The sequence below is a fragment of the Tyto alba genome, unplaced genomic scaffold (assembly GCF_018691265.1).
Source record: "Tyto alba isolate M040663 unplaced genomic scaffold, T.alba_DEE_v4.0 Super-Scaffold_13, whole genome shotgun sequence".
Classification (NCBI taxonomy): Eukaryota; Metazoa; Chordata; class Aves; order Strigiformes; family Tytonidae; genus Tyto; species Tyto alba.
Window position 1 is genome coordinate 8,395,672 of NW_024881275.1, and position 19,410 is coordinate 8,415,081.

At 50.5% G+C, this 19,410-nt stretch overlaps 1 protein-coding gene across 1 annotated transcript; it reads left to right on the top strand.

Annotated features, from left to right (window-relative positions):
* Window positions 1–149: 149 nt before the first annotated feature.
* Window positions 150–18,245, top strand: LOC122152909. Its single transcript, XM_042788136.1, has 10 exons — window positions 150–477; window positions 14,184–14,337; window positions 14,726–14,982; window positions 15,282–15,367; window positions 15,836–15,930; window positions 16,328–16,433; window positions 16,691–16,799; window positions 16,952–17,089; window positions 17,329–17,504; window positions 17,921–18,245. The coding sequence occupies exons 3-10, from the start codon at window positions 14,914–14,916 to the stop codon at window positions 18,099–18,101; spliced, it is 960 nt and encodes a 319-aa protein (XP_042644070.1). The 5' UTR covers window positions 150–477; window positions 14,184–14,337; window positions 14,726–14,913; the 3' UTR covers window positions 18,102–18,245.
* The last annotated feature ends 1,165 nt before the right edge of the window (window positions 18,246–19,410 follow it).

Sequence of the window (19,410 nt, forward strand, 5' to 3'; positions counted from 1 at the left end):
GGCAGCCCGTGCTTGCCCTCGCCGCGCAGTGACTCGCAGGCAGCCAGCCCTCAGCTGCCGCGCCCGCCCTGTCCCGGGTCTCGGCCCTGCCCGGCTTCACCCCCGGCTGCTCTGCGCTCTTCTCGCTGCAGACTGGTTGGGGCACGAGGGCCCACGAGACGCCACCCGGAGCAGCGGGCTGGGCTCGGCCGCTCCTCTGAGAGCTACGGGCCTGAGCCCGGCGCTGGGGCGCTGGGGCGCTGGGGGCCCTTCTCCCCGGCCACAGAGCTGAGGCCCTTTTCTGCTGTGTCCTTTAGCAAGGGGGAGAAGACGAGGCTGCTGGAGCGCCGCGGGAGGGCCCAGGGACTGCCCGCCATGCCAAGGAGCTGCGAGCAGCCCCGAAGAGCTGTCACGGCGCCCACCCTTTCCAGCCGGAGAGCTGCCAGCAACGGTGACGTGTGGAAAACAGATTCCACAATCTGATAGATTGTAAAGTAGGTAAGTTTATTCAGCGCTGGGCACACAGGGGATCGCTCCTCCTAATGTGTGTGCTGCCATGTGGCACCGTTGCCTTAGATTTATAGAGCAAATGATTACATATTCATAATATTTCGCAATACGCCTATACATATGCATCACCTATCCCCGCTTCGTATTAAAATTAGCATTTCCATGATCTCCTCCCAGTTGAGTCTGCGCAGTGAGTTCCTTTGGTCCTGGGCAGGGGTCGTGAAGGACTGGGCGGTGGTCGTGGGAGGAAGTATCTCCTCTTCCTCAGTGCTGAACTTTTCACCCCGAATTCCTGCGCAGTCTCTGTCAACCCCTGGACCCGCAGAGCAGGTTTGTGCCGGTTGTGGGGTAATCTTCTACTGACACCCACTTACTCAGGGGTGGAGGAGGCTTTGTACTTAAACAGGAGATAGTGGTCGAGCAACACAAACACAGCAATATCTATCTCGCACAAGCTAAGCAAACTCTTATCTCGACTATTTCCCTCGTCATCCCCTTCTTGCTATTCCCATATTAACCCTTACATCCCCTGTTCCTATCTAGGCCCTGTATCAACGGGTGGCAGGGGCGAGGAGCGCCTTTCCAAGGGGAACGTGCCAAATTAAGGCTGCTGGTGCCTGGGCCCAGCCAGCGTGGCCGTGCTGCTGCCTGCCTTGCCTTTCTCTGCGGCCACGGGCACGGGAGGGGCCCCGCAGCCCCCTGCTCGGAGGGGTCTCTGGGCAAATGGCCAGAGGACTGGTCCTGCCAGCCGGTCACCACAGGCCATGCGACCAGGAGCGCGGTGTCCCTTCCAGGACATGGGCCTCAAGGTCTTCAGAGCACAGCTTCTCTGCATCTAAACACCACTTTTCATGGATGACCAGAGCTCCGTGGCTGGTCACATCACTCTTAGAGCAGATTCACACTGCCAAAAGAAAATGGTGGGCCTGATGCTCCTTGAAAGGCTACACTCCTTAGATGAGCCCTTGGCTAACTGTTGGGCCTGATGCTCCTTGAAGGGCTACACTCCTTAGATGAGCCCTTGGCTGACCGTCAAGAACTGTCCAATGACCTTTGCAGAATGTTTATTCATTTAGGAAGGAGCATAACTTTTGAAAAAGCCCTTTTTTTGCCAGGTAAAGCACTGCACACAGGAGAAAACCATGATTTGAAAGGGTAAAAGAGCACTAGGAGCAGTATGTGCAACTAAGCCGGACATGTCTGGAACATGAGGTGACTCTTGCCTCCCAATTTGTCCACTGTTTGCTCAGGCCTTGGCAACAGCCGCTCTGAACCCTTGTACTGAGCACTGAGCAGTATAAGTGCTCTGCTGCTACTGCAGTGTTAGCAGTATTCAGCCTGCATGTTCTTTGGAGCTCAGACCAACCTCACAAAAGGGAGCAAATTCCAAAATGTGTCTTCTGGCATCCTCAGAAAACTACAACACAAGCGGAATTGCTGGAAAGTTGGGATGAGTGTCGTGAAGGAAGCGGTAGACTGGATTGAATAGAGTATGCACAAGTCCATGGGACCCTGGAATAGGCCTCCCGTGGTCCTGAGCGAACAGGCAGATGTCATTTCCACGCCAGCCTCTGAAATGTCACGGCAGTCAGGCAAAGACCCCGGTGACTGGAAAAAGGGAAACTGCACACATTTTCAAACGAGGTAATAAGGAGGCCCCTGGGAACTGCTGAGCACTCAGCCTCACCTCAGTGCCTGGTAAGATCATGGAACAGATCCTCCTGGAAGTTATGTTGAAGTTATACGTGAAAGTCCTCTGCAGCACCTTGGCCTGAGTTGCAGCAACAGAGCTGCAAAGTCCTTCCTCGCCCTGTTACACTAGAGAGCGTGAGCGGCTGCTCTTGCTATGCGGTTGCACAACAGGAGAGATCACAAGAAGAGTCTCTTCTTGGGTGCATTGATTGCAGCATGTCAGATTAAACAAACTATTCCAAGCATGTGAGAGCTCTGTTCATGACAAGCTGCTGCAGTGAAGCTTTGTGTGCTGGTATTCCAGACTTCTTAGTTTGAGCTGTTAAACACCTCACACCAGCTTGGTTATGCAGCTTTATAATTATACATGGTTTGCTTGCTAACAAGAAGTCAACTGTTAAGGCCTTGAGAATGAATCCTGTTTCATTCATGTGTACCCCAGCACGTCTGGGGTTTTTAGAACCTGCTGTGTATTACTGTCCATTTGTCAACATTAAACTTTTTTCACCATCTGTCAGGCCATTTGCAGAGCAATTCCAAATCCTTATTAAATCTGTTTGAAACTGGCTTAAGGCTCAGCATTTCACTTTCTCCATCAACACTCCATGGAGGTGATCTGCACAGAAGAAAACAACAGGGGCTTCAGTTCTAGTCCCCTTCGAGACCTACTTTAATACTTGGCCCAGCTTGAAGAGGTCCTTCAGTATTGTGCTGTCTTCTGTTTTATGGACCATTACCTTATTGGGTCTTTTAACTGGGATCCTCACTACCGAGTGTTGCGCAGAAGCTTGGCAGAAAGTGAAACTTTTTAAAGTTCAGATATTCTACGCTATTATGTGAGCTGTTCATCTGTCTCAGCAGTGCTAGCAGGGACATAACTTCCTGTTTGTCTTGAAGCTATTCCTGAGGTTTTGTTTAAGGCCTTCCAAATCACAGCAAATGGCTCTTCTAAACTTATTGAATACTAACTTGTGAATTAAACTACACATATACGTGTCTGTGGCCGAAGAGATGAATTAGAAGCAGAAATAAGAAGTTTTCTTTTAGGTATATTATGAGAACAAATCCAAATTGCTGGCAGCTTGTCAAGCTTGAAAGAAGATTTGTTCATTCACACATAAAGCACTGCAAGTTACCCAGATAACGGAAAGGAGATTTTCCTCCTTTCTATCATTCCCATGGTTTTTCCCTTTTAATAAATTTGTTCTTGAGTTGGCTTGATTTAGCCAAGCAAAAACATGATAGAAGAATTTATTTTGTCACAGTTGGTGTCCAGTCAGGCAAGACAAAGCAAAATAACATGCAGGGGAACTAGTTCAGCTTTTTTAGCTTGGGCTGAAGAGTGTTGCCTCTGCATTGGTTCTTACCTTACCTTCCTCTTTTAGGTCACAAGACAGCTTTAAATCTGAGCAGGGAAAGTAAATGGATGTTACCGGGAATTAGACTTTCATAGGAAATGCTGAGAGACAAACTGTCTTTTAAAGCTCTGTGTGTGTGTGTGTTGGATGTATTTCTCATGCAGCACAAAACTCAGACATTCATTTACTCAGCAAGTGAAATCATTACTTAATTTGATCATTGACTGTTTCCTTGCTTTTCCCTGGATGTGGGATGGGGCTCTGCCTTGGGAGCTGAGGCTTTAAGGATGCTGAGATGCGTGGAGTTGTGACTCTTAGTGGCCAACAAAATGAGCAATCAAAGAACTGGAGGGAGAGTCCTGGGAAACTCCAGTTGTTTCTGAACACGCGTGTAAGTAATATTGCATCAAAACTTTGTTAGGAATTCCCAGGGAAGCTGAGGTTGCACAAAGGCCTGTTTAGGAGAAAATGTCTGTCGACAAACTACAATAAACTGTACATCCTTTTTCACTTTGGAGTTTGGTTGGGAAGAATCCCATCAGTTTTCTCAGGGGCCAGAAAATGCACAGACCAAGGAAGTTCTATAGGAAAACCCAGCGTTTTCTTTTAAAACTTTGACTTTCCCTTTCTTTGTCATGAGAATGAACATTCAAAGCAAAATTCTAAGTTAATGGATGATGTGTAGAGAAATCTTTCGCTTGCCATGTGAAATCTCAGTCTTGAGTTAAGGGCCTGTTGCGTTCTCAGGGATGAAGAAGGTTTTTAATGCATGGTAAAATATGAAAGTGATATCCTTAGATCACTTCAGGGTAGAGGAAAATTACCATTTTTAGTGCACATGTATTGTCGGAAGTCAACGTTATTCTGCCTTGCTGTGGTGTGATGTTTTAGGATATTGACAAAATGCTGGGTACTTTTCCAAAGCTTTGCTTGAAACTTGGCATCATTTACATTCATCGCCAAAGTGCTTCAATTCATTTACGGTTAGAAAAAAGAAGAAAACCAAAACTTGGCATCATTTACACTCATTGCCAAAGTGCTTCAATTCATTTACAGTTAGAAAAAAGAAGAAAAACAAACCAAAACAAAACAGACCAACTTCTTCATCGCTATGTTCATATGCATAACTGGCAATCCAGTGGTACAGTATGTCAGTGGTTTCAGTACCATAAAGACCTGCACACGAGCCAACTCCCACACATTGTGCTGCCTTAATTTGACTCTTATAAGAGGAAACAACACATGCCTGCGGAGAGACCGAATGACTGCAAATGTGAAAATCATGAACCAGAGCCTCTGGAGAGCAAGAAGCATTCGGGCAGGGAGTACTGGTAGGGAGCAGGCAGGAACTTTTATGAAGGAGAAAAAATAGTCAAATGAAGGAAGCCTTTTCCTTTCAGCCACAGATATGCAGTGCTTGTACCTAACCAATTGCATTTAACCCTCTCCATGATTTTAAAATACTTTGAGGAAAGGTGTCCAAACATAGGTGTAGTCATCAGATACGCAGCATTCCTTTAACCTGTCTCAGGGAGAACGGAAAGCTGGAAAATAGCATACCGTCCCAGTGCCACCTGGTTCTGTATGATAGTGTAAGATCCGTAAGGTCTTCTCCGCCACTGCCAATTCCTATTTGTACATCCAGAAAGCTTGCTCTGAGGGAAGTGGGGGGAAGCAGTCGCTTTACCAACTCCTTGTTAGAACGTGAAGCTGCCGCAAGTTGCCTGCTCTTTGTGACTCCGCAGGGAGAAAGCAGCAGCTGAACAGGGTCCTGTTAAAGACAGGTGAGCTCAGGGGCCTGTTGCCCACTGTGACCAACACCTCACCCCTGGGAAAAATGGTAAGTTGAGTGAGCATGACAGCCGTCCCCTGAATGCCCTCCGACAACGTGGGGCCCTGCTGTTCAGGTTGTCCCAGAGCAAGAGAGATTTTTTCTGCCAGCCGTGCCCTGTGAGGAGAATAATGGACTCCGGCAACTCTGTAAGAGTCATAAATCCAAGACGTTTGTTGCCGATACAAGCGCGCTGTTTATATATCCTCCTAGCAACTGATCACACATAAACAAAAAGCTTGATGGGTTACATGCATTCTTCACACGCTGTCCATGCGCCTAAGGCTAACATATGATTGGTCACTACCCTCTGTCCGTAATACACCAGACAGCTCATCGGCTACAAGTCCGTTACTGCTATCCTAGGCCTATTGGTTCATTAAATCTCACACGCACAAACACAATGTTCTATGCACCTTTAGCTCAAGGTAGAAAACTCTCCACTGTTTAAGAAACGGCCAGATGTTTTCCATTAACCGTCGCCTTGCATGTTTTCCTCAGACAAAGCTCGGCATCCTTGTCTTGTTTTTCTGCATTCCTGTTTGCTAGTCCCGAGGCTTCTGGCCGACGAAGGTCCAGATGTCCTCATCATGCACCAGCTGTACAGCGCGCTCAGTTCTTCTTCCTCTTTTCGCGTCCCTTTGGCGATGTAGCCAAAGACTTGCTCTTGTCCAGCGTTGCCATCGTCCTCCAAAAACGATCCCACAGCCCTATGGGTTTTTCTTTCCAGAGATTTTTTTCCCAGCCCTTTTTCAGTGCGCACCATTTTAAACAGCAGCTGCCAACCACTTCCTTTCAGCACTGCCGCGATTGGAAGAGGCAGCTCAGTACTCATTTTTTTTTTGCCACTTCTCACGGTTGTAAGCTTTCCATTAAACGTGCAGCTTCCTTTTTCCAGAGTGAAAATTCTTGTCTGCGGGCTTTTCCAGGGTAGTCTGTGTCTTGTTGTTTGTTTACTGGAAAGTCTGAGTGGACAACTGCATTTATACATGTGTGACTTGCAGATTTTACACAACAGAAACAAAGAAGGAGGATGCAGTTTTAGTGGTGTGAACACGGTTATTGGAATATGAATACAGTATTAGTGGTAGTGTGGCATGGTGTACACAGTATGTGGCAGCCCAAACGTAATACTGGTTCAGTGACAGCATCTTTTGTCTGTAAACAAGACCTAGGAGGCAGAGTGGCTTCCTCTTTTCCTCTCACATCCCGTGGTGGTCTGTAGACTTGCCATGCACTTCAGCCCTTACCTTATGGTCCATGTGAAGGTGTTTCCACTGGGTTTTTTTGGAACTTTTCCGCTGGGGTTTTCGGATGGCAAAAGAAAGAGAACCTGAGACTTAACAAGTGACAGTACTGCAGTTTAGTAAGTTTAAAGTAGTGGGTACAGATAACGGGTTTTTATGAGAATGTTTCGAGCTATCCAGCTTCAAGAGGAAATCAAGTTTTATCCGCTGGCTCTGACGAGCAGGCTGGGGAGATATCACTGAAAATAACTGCTAGAATGTAGAGCTAAATCATGCACAGACATAAATTTACAGTTTTGGGTAGTGGAGGCGAATAATATAATATCTGCATTGAAATGTGTTGCATGTCTTTTTTTAAAAAAAAATGAAGCGGAAAAAAAGTATTTACAGAGAGTTACCAACAATTGTCACATTTCAATTTCCTCATGAATGGTTTTATGGGCTGCACTCGTGGAAACACCTTTTTAAAGGGAAGGTTAACATGGTTATGTCAAATACAAACTGGATATTTTGTATAATGTAATGTTATGTGTACCTAACCCATACAATTTACTAAACGTTCATTCTGTTAAATAAAGTGAATGTAACAGTGCCACTGCAGTCTTTGACGAAGCAATAAGCCAGTTGTCAGGTGGATAAACTTTGAAGCCAAAGGGAAGGAACAGTCTTGTATGAATGGGATACCACATGAACTATGCAGCTTGGGTCAATATGTATACATATTTGTGTCTTTGTCTGTTTAAAAATAAATAGCTGTTTGTGCACTGAATGCAAAGTGAAGAAGTACAAGGGTGTACTGGTTTTGGCCAGGATGGAATTATAATTTCTTCATAGTAGCTTGATTAGGTCTAGGAGCAGTATGGTGCTTATCTGTCACGCGGGGTTAAACCACAACACAGGGAGACAGTGGAAATTATTATACCAGGACGGCCAATGCACACTTCCATAGAAAAGGCAACATATCATGCTGGTGGAGAAAAGTTTCAACTACAAATCTCACTTTTATTTGTTCAGTAGTGTAATAAATAAGCTAAAAAGGCAAAAAGTCCCATAGTGTGGCCACTACAACCACTTTGCTAAGAAAATTCTCCAACGCTTTTGACTTATGAGAAAAATAGTTGTGAATCATCCAGAAAAATTTTCCGTACCTCTGTCATAAAGAATTAAAAGAGAAAGATAAAAGCAGATCACACCTAGGCATTCAAATCCTACCATATGATACGATGAGGAAGAATGTCTGACTTATCTGAAAACTATTTTTTTGCATCTAATTGCTGCCACATGATGACTGTCTAAGCTGAGTATATTCTACATAAAGCTTCTCCCAAGTATGTGCTTAAAATGAGAGACACCGTGTCTATGCGATCAGAAGGAGATAATTCTAACTCACTCTCTTTGCATAGAAAGTATACTTGCCCTTTGGGTTAAGAAAGTATGTTTTGATGTGAGACATATGAATCTAATTCTACGACTCTATTTTTCAGGTAATCATAGGTGAAACACAGGGAAACTGAATTGAATTCACCTTTGAATAAGTGGGAAAGCAGAAAAGTTTCTTTGTTCATCGCTACCGCACTCTTTCTCCATTCCTTTAGTGTGTATTTACAATATAGTTTTTTAAACAGGAAAGTAAATCAAGATTGTAGAATGCTGCTGTATGAAAAACATGATCAAATTCAGATCCCTTTTATGGTAGGATGAACGACAGCTAAAAGTCATCAACATACTTATTCCATAATGCAATCTATCTTAAAATCCTAAAAACCCATTATGTAAATTGGGCTAGTATATGAATGAGAAATGTTTTGAAAAACTTCAACTGTTTAAAAAACCCATCTTTTCATTTCAGAAAAGAAAGTTTATACGATGAGTGTATCTGTTTATGCTTATTAATTGACAGTGGTTCCTCTGAACCCGCCAGGGGTTTCTTATTCACAATATAAAATTCATCATAAGCATTAATCTTTACAACATTGGATTGAAAGTATTTACTATTCACCTTCCGGATCTGGCCTGCATTAATGATACTGATGAAGTCAGTATTTTTCAGAGAAGATATAAACTTGGAGTTCCAAGTGATAATGACTCTCCTGGATTTCATGATTCTCTGGACTCTTGGACAATTTCACTTCAAACAGTTGTTTTAGGACCATCTAATTTTTTTCCTTTTCTGAAAGAATGTCCTTTGTGGACATCCTTGGAACTGGCTTGAACACTCTGGTGGCCTTCGGATTATAGGATGATCGGCTATGATTCAGTATCTCCTTGAAATGCTACTTGTTTTTGAAGAACTACCATGTTTTAAAGTAGGAGTTGTTGCCTGTCGAATAATGATGACCCAAGCATTTAGGTACAATTTTAGTGTTTATTGGACACCTGAATTATTTTTCTTGCTGTCCTGGGTTGAGTGAGTGGTGGAGTTTTTTGGTGGCAGGGGAGGGGGCTATCGGGGCGGCCCCCTGTGAGAAGCTTCTCGAAGCTCCCCCAGCTCCACGTCAGCTCCACTTCTGTTTGGGAAATTGAGCCAATCGGCTGCGCCTCTGCGACAACGTATTTAAGAAGGGACGTGGTGACGGGCAGTCGGACTTGTGAGGAGGAGTTGCTGCAGCTGCATGAACACCAAGGTCAGTGGAGGAACGGAGGAAGAAAGGAGGGGGGAGGAGTGCCGGAGCAGAGACCCCCCTGTATCCTGTGGTGAGACGGCAGGGCGGCCCCCCCCCCCCCGCCACCCATGAAGATCTACGGTGGAGCAGACATTGATTTACAGCCTGTTGTTCCTGCTTGGCTGATCAAGGTTCTGTGCCCGAAGAAGGCCGGGGTCTCATGGAAAAAGGTAGCCCCGCTGCTGTAATTCAGTGCTGGGAGGATTGCAGCATGCGGGGGAGTCCCACGCCGGAGCAGCTCGGGAAGGGCTGCAGCCGTGGGAGAGAATCCAGTCGGAGGAAGTTAGTGACCCATGATGGAGCAGTGTGGGGAACGCTGCGGCCCATGGGAGGAATTCAAGTCAGAGAAAGTTTGTGGAGGACTGTCTCCTGTGAGAGGGGGACCACGATGGAGCAGGGGGAACAAGTTTAGGACACTCAACTCACCAAAGATGAAGGAAGTGGCAGCACTGACTGCACCCCCCCATTCCCTGCCCCTGCGCCACTGGGGGAGGAGGTAGAGATATCGGGAGCAGAGCTGAGCCCGGGAAGAAGGGAGGGGTGGGGGGAAGGTGTTCTCAAGATGTGGCAATGCTTCTCACTGTCCTACTCTGTTATGTGTTGTTAGTGTCTATAATAAATGTATGTTCTTTTTTTTCTTCCCCTAACGAGTCTGCCTTTTGCTCGTGATCATGAAAGGGGGATTTTCCCCCATCCCAGTCCTATCTTGAACCCCAAGCCTGGCTCTCTGTCCCTTCTCATTGCCGGAGGGGAAGGGAGAGAGAGGTGCTGCATTGTGGTTGGCTGTCAATCAGGCCTAAACCACGACACTTGCCCTGATTTTGTTGCTAAATTCTAAAGAAACTTTCAGTTTCCTCAGAAAATGCATGTAAATTTTAAGTATAAAATAGTTATGAGTTTGTAGTGTACTCTATCAGCTGACAGATATTCTCAGATATAGTCTTGTCTCACTATTTACTGAGGCTTATTTCATCATGTATACACAAGCATCAAATTAAGAAAATCAGTTTTTCAGTTCCTAGCATATTTCTAAAATAGTATTTTAGTTTACTCATTGTTCATATATGAAGTTTATTGTTGTCACATTTGTCAGTTATTATTTATTAAATTGCTCTCAGATGCTTGTACGCTCTATGAAAAGTCTGAATGTCAGCTCTGAAGTATAATGTTTTTAGCATATCAAACAGTGGCAGTAAAAGGCAAACAGAAATCCTAAAAGAGTTTTTAGTATCCTTAATAAAGCTGTTGGCTGCATCTTTGTTAACTAAAATAATGAGTAGTTATAATGAGATTTTGATCAGGTTTAGCCAAGCTGTTTGAATCAGGCAAACTACCGTAAAGCCATTTACTTCAAAGGGAACACTTCTAATTCTTCTTAATGTTCCTGCAGACTGTGATGTTTATAACCAGACATTGTTGATGGTAGAAAAACATGTACATAATTGCATTTTTCTGTAAACATTTCACCAGGCAAATGCATTGGTAAAGAGGATGACTGGAGCACGAAATAAAAGTAAAATATAATCTTCACAGAAGTTTAATTTCAAATAACTAGCAAATTCACCTGATCCTCCTGGTATGATCATGACTAAGTATGAATTTTACCTGCCCTCATCTAGCAATTGAGCCACTGTAAACCTCCTTCGCATATGCCCTGAGAGCAAATTAACACATTAGATTAACCAGTCTTGGAGGTTATAAAGTTAAGATACACATACGGAAAAGAGACACAACACTTCACCTGATCCTTTTTATTCAAGATGGAACAGTGCTAACAGAGTGCACTGGTTTGGCTGAGTTAATTTTCTTCTCAGTAGCTCGCATGGTGCTATGCTTTGGCTGTGTGGCCAAAACGGTGTGGATACCACAGGGATGTTTTAGCTGTTGCTGAGCGGTGCTTGCACAGTGCCCAGGCCTTCTCTGCATCTCACACCACCCAGCCAGCGAGGAGGCTGGGGGTGCTCGGCAATGTGGGAGAGGACAGAGCCAAGAGGACAGAGCCAAGAGACCTGACCCCAACTGACCAGGTGGATACCCCAGACCATATGGTGTTGTGCTCAGCAATAAAGGCTGTGGGAAGAAGGAGGAAGTTCAGCGTTAAGGTGTTTGTCATCTCCAATCACTGTCACATGTGACAGAGCCTGTCTATAGAACAACCAATATAGAAAACAGGATTAACTTAAACCCCTTTGTTCTCTTGTAAGTAGGGGGGTTTTGCTGTTTTGCTTTTCCTGCTGTTGCTTTTAGTACGAATCTTAAAAAAATCTTTCAAAAGTGTGCTTCTTTAGAGTGTTGTCGGTATAATATTCAAGCAATAAAATCTGACTGTGAGGCATTGATCTTCCTTTTCATTTCACACATGGGGTATTGGAATTAATCACACTGTAATTAAAATGGGTTTCTTTCACTGAACAGAAACAAGGGAATTAAGAAATTTCTTTATATTGCTATTTTCACCACAAAGAATTGTAAAACACTTTTAATCTGCTGTATGGGAGAAAAATCAGTGACTGTTGGAAGTGTAAGGTAGCAATTTTAACCAAAACAACCACGTAACAGCTCAGCACTTTCAAGGGTTTAACTGAAATCAAGGAGAGAATTCAATCATGTGAATTATAGTTTTGAAAAGTGAAAAAAGCAACACACCCCAAACCAAAGTAAAACAAAACCAAAACCCTCTTAAGTTTTTAAAACAAAAACTAGTCTTTATTTTTTAATATAGATTTTTAATTTATTTTTTTAATTGCCCCTATGTTGGTTTTTTTTTTTCACTGTAGTATCTTTTAGGCAGAAAATTCCTTCTGCTCTTGATATACCTAACTCAAGGGTAGCACAATTCCCTTTTTTTAGGGTAACCGGGGAAAAAAAAAAAAAAAAACAAGACAAAACAAACCACACTTAATATACGCACACAACTGTACACAAAAACATGACCTTTCAGTAGCCAAATATATACCATGTTCATCTTGGAGCAGGATTTCGGTACCATTAAACAAGGAAGTACAATATGATTATTTTCAATAATGGCATCAGCTTGGAATCTTAACTTTCACTAGAATGCAGGGTTAGAAGTAATAAACTACTGAGCATATTCTTGAGTTAATACAACTAAAAAAAAAGAAAAAGGAACTCTGTAACGGGGGTTAGTGAACTGGCTCCTGACTTAAAAGGGTCGTCAGTGGTTTTCAGATCGCTATGGATGGTAGAGGCAAAGAAAGACAAAAGCTGGAAAATGTGGAAAGAAACTTAATTCTGATGAAAAGACAATGAGATTTGCATGAGTCTAGCACAAGCTTCATTTTGCTGTTACTCTTGGGTTGTTCAGGAAGGCTCCAGATTAGAAATAATGTGTTGATGGAAACTTTCAACTGCAACCTAGGACCTAGGATGTTGGGTTTTTTTAGTGCTCTCTGGTCATGTCCCGTAAATCAACGAATACTCTTAAGGAGCTCAAAATGGGCGAAGTGATAGGAAGAAGTAGGAGCTTAGGTGGGAATGCTGCTCCAGTGATGAAGAAAATGAGATCATTTGGTACATACATTTTGCAAAGGGAAGCTTCTGAACTGCTAAAGATGTGCTGTCTCGTGGAGCAAAGCTGCGGGTCGCTTCCCCCTGCGGCCTGGGCTGGACCTCTCCAGCCCCGCTCCGAGTGCGCGAAGCCCCTTCGGCATTAATGCGCGTTCCTTCCAGGAGTATCTCGGAGGGCAGCCGAGGCGGGCTGAGTTGAGATGCGCAGGCGGGAGTGTCAGCGCCGCAGGCTGAGGTGCCCAGTGGGGCTGCCCTGCCCGTGCAGCGTGGGGAGGGTGCCCGCAGCCCTGTGTGACACGGCGCGGTGTCACAGTGGGACACCCGCATCACAGCGACAGCTCCCTCTCCCCACCGTGCCCCCGGCCACACTCCCTGGCGAGGCCTGGGCAACGCCAGGGCTGCTCTCGCCAGCGCTCTGCTCCGCAGGAGCTGCCCTGCTGCCAGGAGGAGGCGAGGGGAGGCCGCGGGAGAGCCTTGGAGACGCTGCTTGGGCAGTGGCGACCAGGAGGAGGAGGAGGAGGAGGAGATTGGAGAAGGAGGAGGAGGAGAAGGAGACGAGGAGCAGAGGGGTTTTGGAGCAGGACGCGCACCGCTTCCCCAGATGCTGCAGTGCAAGGGGGAAAGGATGATTAAGTACCTGCTCTTTAACCCCTTGGGGCCTGAGGATCTCCCAACCCTCAAGGAGCTCACCACCAGAGGTAAGGCCCCAGGGGGCCCTTGCAGGAGCGCTGTGGGAGCCAAGGCGAAGGGGACGTGAGCTCTGGAAACGCTGAGCCTGGGGATGGGGCTGTAGCAGGGCTCTTCTGGAGGGGACCGGCAGCTGCAGGGAGAGCCCTGCCCGATGGAGACTTGGGCCTTGAGGGTGGCTTTGGTAGCTCACGCTTCTAGCTACCTCTGCTCACATGAAAGGGCGGGATCCCCTTCCCCAAAACACTACCGATGCCTGCCTGTCCTCCCCAGGCCCATCACGGGCACAGGGCAGGCTTCTTGGAGGCTGGGGGCAGTCAAGAGCGCAGCTGGGCAGCCCCGGCAGCGCAAGGGTTTGCTCTGGGCAAGGGGGCTTGAGTGCACGCCACTGTCGCCTCCGTGGGTAGGGGCTGCTGGATGGGTGGCCGTTGCTGACTCAGAGCACGGCGTGCCTTTCCTTTGCTTTCCAGAAATCCAGCAAGTCTGGGCTGGCACATCTAGGTACATCCGGAGACAGCTCTTGCAGAAGAAGGTGAGCCTTGCCTCCTGCCCGTGCCCCGTCCTGCCCCGCTGGGCCTCCCGAGCAGGGCACAAAGCACCACCCCAAAGGCGACACGCGAGTCATCTGGCAGCCTTCCCGCCTCTGCGCAGCCCTGACAATGCTCCCTCTTCTTGCTTGCGTTTTCAGGCGGTGGAGATCGGAATTGGGACATTTGCAATTGCCCCGGTGCATGCCACGGTGGGAGAGGACGAGGTTTTGCCTGTTGAGAGACCCGTGTTCCAGCTGAGCAGGTTTCTGAAGAAATTCTACAGCCTCAAGCACGCAAAGACCCAAATTCCTGGTAAGAAGACGGGCGTGGCCCCTGTCCAGCTCTTGCGTTTGGCTGGGTGCTGACGTGGTGCCGTGACACAGCTGAGCAAAGGCTCTTCCAGCGTGGAGAGTGCTGAGCATGGGCACGCGTACGGCAGCCCGGCACCCTGCCCCTCCCCGGGCAGCCAGCCTCATCTCCCCAGCTCACCCTACGCTCCAGCTGGTTGCTCGCAGCAGGAGGCAAAGCCTCTCTGTGCCTTCTCCTGTCCATCAGGGCCGCTCTGGAGACGTGGCCGAAGCTGAAAGGGGAGCGCGCTCTGGCAGGGCGCTGCCCGAGGGCTGGGCGCTGATGGCACCTCGTCTCAGGGTGGGCTGAACTGTGCTGGGAGTGACTTGGTTGCTCTGCGCTTGTTTCCTAGACAAGACCCAGTTTGTTCAGCTGGACTTTAAGCAGATTGCTGCAGAAACCCACTTCCGCCCGGAAATCGTGGAGCAGTGCGTACACGAGACCCTGCTTCTCTTTGCCGAGGCCCTCCAAGAAAACAAGGAGGTGGAACTCTCCTTCAAGGGCATCGGCATCCTTGCTGTGCGAAAAAAAGTGGTCAGCATGACCTTCTTGGACGAGTGCCTGCTGGAGCTGGATGGGACAGGGAACATGCTGGCAGCTCTTCTCGGGGTGAGCTTGTCATTTCTCTGGGGCTGCTCCTCGTGCCTCTGTGGCAATGCTGTCAAAGCTCTCTCCAGCTGCTTTCTCTTGGCTGCTGTCGCCTGCCTCGCCGCCTGGCCTAGACACGCTCCCCGTGAGCTAGGCCGTGTCTCAGGAGCACCTCGGCCCCTTCAAGGGAGGGGGCTGATGGCATCAAGGGAGAGGGTGGTGCGAGGCTTTCGGAGAGGCAGCTTTGTGTCTTTGAGCAGCGAGACGGTTTGTGAGCAACCGGCATGGGCGTCTGCTGACGTGTCCCTGTCCCCTTGCAGGACCCTAAGATGATGAGGATCGTGGCCTTCGCGGGCAAAAACGATTTTAGTCGTCGCAGTCGAGACACGGTCATCACGCTGCCAAGGTGAGCAGGATGGCTTCTGCAGCCCCTGGCTGGTCAAGGGAGCAGCTGCTGAGCCCCCGAGGCGGGGGCACCCTCTTGCTGAGGCTCCTCTCCTGCCAAACTCGGCAAGACCAGCTCCTTCCCAGGAGAAGAGCTTCCCGGTCCGTGGCTGCTGGCTGCTCCCCAGCTTGGAGAGTGCCAACGCAGCGATCAGTCCGCTCTCGATCTGCGCTGAGAGAGCGAGAGAGGCGGGAGGGTCTGTGGGGCAGCAAGGAGGGCGTGTGCTGGGATCATCAGCTTTCGGGCAGGAAGGCGAGGGAAGCAGCGGCAGAGGCTGAAGGAGGACGTGGGACCCCTCGGGCCCCACAGAGACCTGTGGCCTCCAAGGACTCGGCAGTGGCTCCCACAGATGCCTGCCAGCAGTTTTTAGTCTCAGCCCGCAAGGGAGCGGGGTGGCCTTTTGCCCAGCTGCTGCCTTCTTGTTTCCAGGCTTGCATTTGAGATCCCCCACCAAACATCGGTCCCCACGATTTCTCTGAAGCCCACGAGAGATCTGGCGCCCTGGGGCGGGGGTGCCCGCAGAGGTAAGGTCCCAGCCGAGTGCTGGCAGGGGGCTGTGGGTGCTCCTCACGTCCTCCCGAGGGCAGGAGAGCCAGGGTCACTGTGCGAGTTGTGCGAGAGGAGAAAGCAGCTCTGTGAGCCTGCGCAGCCGTCCTAGTACGCGCGGGCGACCCGTTTGGGAAGAGGCTCTGAGCTGGACAGCCCCTCATGGCGAACGGCAGCCAAGGGTTCTGCGTCCCATTTTGCCCTGGGCGCTGCCTTCCAGCAACTCTGCCTGGAGCTGTGACCGGGCCGAGCCCGCGTAGCTCTGGCAAGCCACGCGTTTGGCTCTGAGGAGGAAATCTCTTCTGCGCTGGGGTCGTTGCTTCTGCCCAACTATCAAAGATGCTCTTGTGCTCTTCTCTTGCCTCCTGCTCGCAGTGAGTGTGCTGGATCCAGTGTTCCTGGCTCAGCGGAGGGTTTCTCTAGCCAGACAGCAGGTGAAGGAAGGCGAACAGGCTACAGCCAAGGAAGCTGGCCCAGGCAGGTGAGCCTCCTGGAGAAGCGGTGGGGCTGGGGGCATGGGGGCACACTGTGCCCTTGTTGTAGTGAGAGTGAGATGTTTCCCGTGGCCGGGGGTGCCTGTGCTGGGGAGAAAAGGCCCCGGAGACCTTGTCCTGCTCGACACTTGCTCCTCCTGCTGAAGTGCCGGGAGCTGCCGGCACCGGGGGCAGGCTGTGAGCCCATGCCAGAGCAAGCACCTCAGGCGGGGCTCCCACAGGCTCAGCTGCCGTGCCTCTGCAGATTCCTGCCAGTAATCCAGCAGAATTCCAAGGAGGACCTGACGCAGGCCAGACCTCCAGGCTGCCCAGACTTGCAGCTCCCTGCATGTGCCGCGCAGCCCTCAGGAATGGTACGCCCCAGGGATCTGCCAGTCCTCTGGCACATTTCGGGCCCTGGGCCGGGGCCGAAGAGGTGGCAAGAGCTGCCCACCGTCCCAGCCCCCGGCCCTGCCCGAGCCAGGGGAGACTAACGCTGCGTGTGTGCTGTGCGCGTGTCCTCCAGGGAACGGGCTCCCTCCGCGCGGAGAGGGCAGGGAAACGGCACCAGGTGCTGATGGCATCCAGGCGCAAAGAGGTGGAAGCGGAAGTGTGGCACCAATACCATGCCAAGAGAGCGGGGCAGCACATGGAGCGAGGCCAGGTATGGCATGCACTTGGCAGCCGCCAGCCAAAGGGCATTTCCCCGCCCTGCTCCCTGCGGGGGGAGCAGGGAAGGTCTCCCGGCAGTGCGCCAGGCAGGGGCCTTCTGTCTGCCCGCTGCCCTGCCCGCTGCCCTGCAGCAGGAGCCGTCGCGACGGCCCCAGGCCGAAGCGTGCAGCCTTGGGAGCGGCCCCAGCTGTTGGCGGCAGTGCTTTAGGAGAGCCTCTTCTGCCTTCGCAGACCTCCTGCCGCCACCTGTTCGAGGATCCCTATCGCCCTCCCCACCTCCTGAGAAAGGCCTACGCCGAGAAGCTGAAGGAGAGGCTACAGGAGAAGGAGAGCTGCCAGAGGCCTGCGAGGCAGATGGCGTCCGAGGGGCGGGCAGAGCTGCACCCCCCGCAGACAGCGTGGGAAGTGTAAGTGTGCGCAGGTCCTGCAGAGGCCGAGGAAAGCCTTGGGCAGCTCCCAGCGCTGGAGGTGGCCGGGCTGGCCACGAAAGGCTGGCTCGGCTGGCTGGGCTCTGCCTTCCCAACGGCGGCAGCCCGTGCTTGCCCTCGCCGCGCAGTGACTCGCAGGCAGCCAGCCCTCAGCTGCCGCGCCCGCCCTGTCCCGGGTCTCGGCCCTGCCCGGCTTCACCCCCGGCTGCTCTGCGCTCTTCTCGCTGCAGACTGGTTGGGGCACGAGGGCCCACGAGACGCCACCCGGAGCAGCGGGCTGGGCTCGGCCGCTCCTCTGAGAGCTACGGGCCTGAGCCCGGCGCTGGGGCGCTGGGGCGCTGGGGGCCCTTCTCCCCGGCCACAGAGCTGAGGCCCTTTTCTGCTGTGTCCTTTAGCAAGGGGGAGAAGACGAGGCTGCTGGAGCGCCGCGGGAGGGCCCAGGGACTGCCCGCCATGCCAAGGAGCTGCGAGCAGCCCCGAGGAGCTGTCACGGCGTCCACCCTTTCCAGCCGGAGAGCTGCCAGCAACGGGTGGCAGGGGCGAGGAGCGCCTTTCCAAGGGGAACGTGCCAAATAAAGGCTGCTGGTGCCTGGGCCCAGCCAGCGTGGCCGTGCTGCTGCCTGCCTTGCCTTTCTCTGCGGCCACGGGCACGGGAGGGGCCCCGCAGCCCCCTGCTCGGAGGGGTCTCTGGGCAAATGGCCAGAGGACTGGTCCTGCCAGCCGGTCACCACAGGCCATGCGACCAGGAGAGCGGTGTCTCTGCCAGGGCTCATGGCGTGGGGGCTGCTGCGAGCTGGGAGTGGGGCTCATGCCATGGCCTCCCTGATGTGTTTTTTGTCCCTGCACCACTGCCGTCCTGGGGCGTCTGGTGAAAACCCCTTGCTACAAAAGGCTGAGTCTTCCTGTTAGCAGTGGCCTGCACTGCAGTAGGGGGGCAGGTGCACCCACTCTGATACAGACCGATACCTCCTGACCTCTGAAAGAGTTAAAACTTGGAGCCAGGGTTTGGGGGTTTGAGTAGTGACCGTGGTCACTTATGGGAAAGGCCAGGCCCTTCGGTGGACCGACAGGGCCCTCAGCCAACGGCATGCCTCGGTTGGGAGCCATTTCTAGACTGCTGACCATGAATGGTCACAGATCAGATTTGACCAGGCTATAAAATGGATCCCTGCCAGAGGGGAAATGGAGCCATCGCCCCTTGAAACAGCGGCTCTGCAGTCAGGGAGTCTCGCTTGGGACTGGGACGGCCCCCCAGGTAACTCCTCAAGTTTGAGTGCCGTCCCCTTGTTGGCTGAGTGAGATGCACAGGTGAGAAGCTTAAGTGGGCTGTGTAGTAGTAGTTCCATTTGACAGACATCCCAACCTGTAGTTTACTAATGCTTGTCAGAGTGGTGAACAGTTTCGATGAGAATAAATCTCATTTCGAGAACCTGCCACGTCCATTTTGACTCTGCGACAAGTAGTGACGGGAAAGGCAGCACTGATGGGGGAGGGAGGCTCTCCTTAACATTTTGCAAAGGACTATGCTATATTAAACCATAGTGTGCTGCTCCCATTGCCAGGCCCAGGAAGCTGCTGCCATATTTTCAAACGGCAGAGGAAAATTGAGAGTTGAGGAGGAAGGAGTAAGGGCGTGCTGGCTCCTGCAGAGGCTGGAAGAGATTTTGGGTGTCTCTAAGCCCCAGAGGCAGCCAGGCTTCCCGAGGCTACACAGCTTGGCGTCCTCCAAGCGCTCGTGATGCAGGAATGACCAGGATTAGAGGCTACCTCCGCGGTGCGCCCTGCAGCCCCACGCATGTGCATCCTCAGGGCAAGGCTGTGGGCACAAGATGGGGGCCATGTGTGTGTGACTGCGTGCGCCTGTGTGTGCACGGGCAGGCACGGG

Bases quoted from the DNA above. Each gene is read 5' to 3' on its own strand.
- LOC122152909 (XM_042788136.1), top strand. From the start codon at position 14,914: ATGACCTTCTTGGACGAGTGCCTGCTGGAGCTGGATGGGACAGGGAAC. The intron at 16,800-16,951 runs GTACGCCCCAGG...CGTGTCCTCCAG, and splicing joins CCGCGCAGCCCTCAGGAATG to GGAACGGGCTCCCTCCGCGC. The intron at 17,505-17,920 runs GTAAGTGTGCGC...TGTGTCCTTTAG, and splicing joins CCGCAGACAGCGTGGGAAGT to CAAGGGGGAGAAGACGAGGC.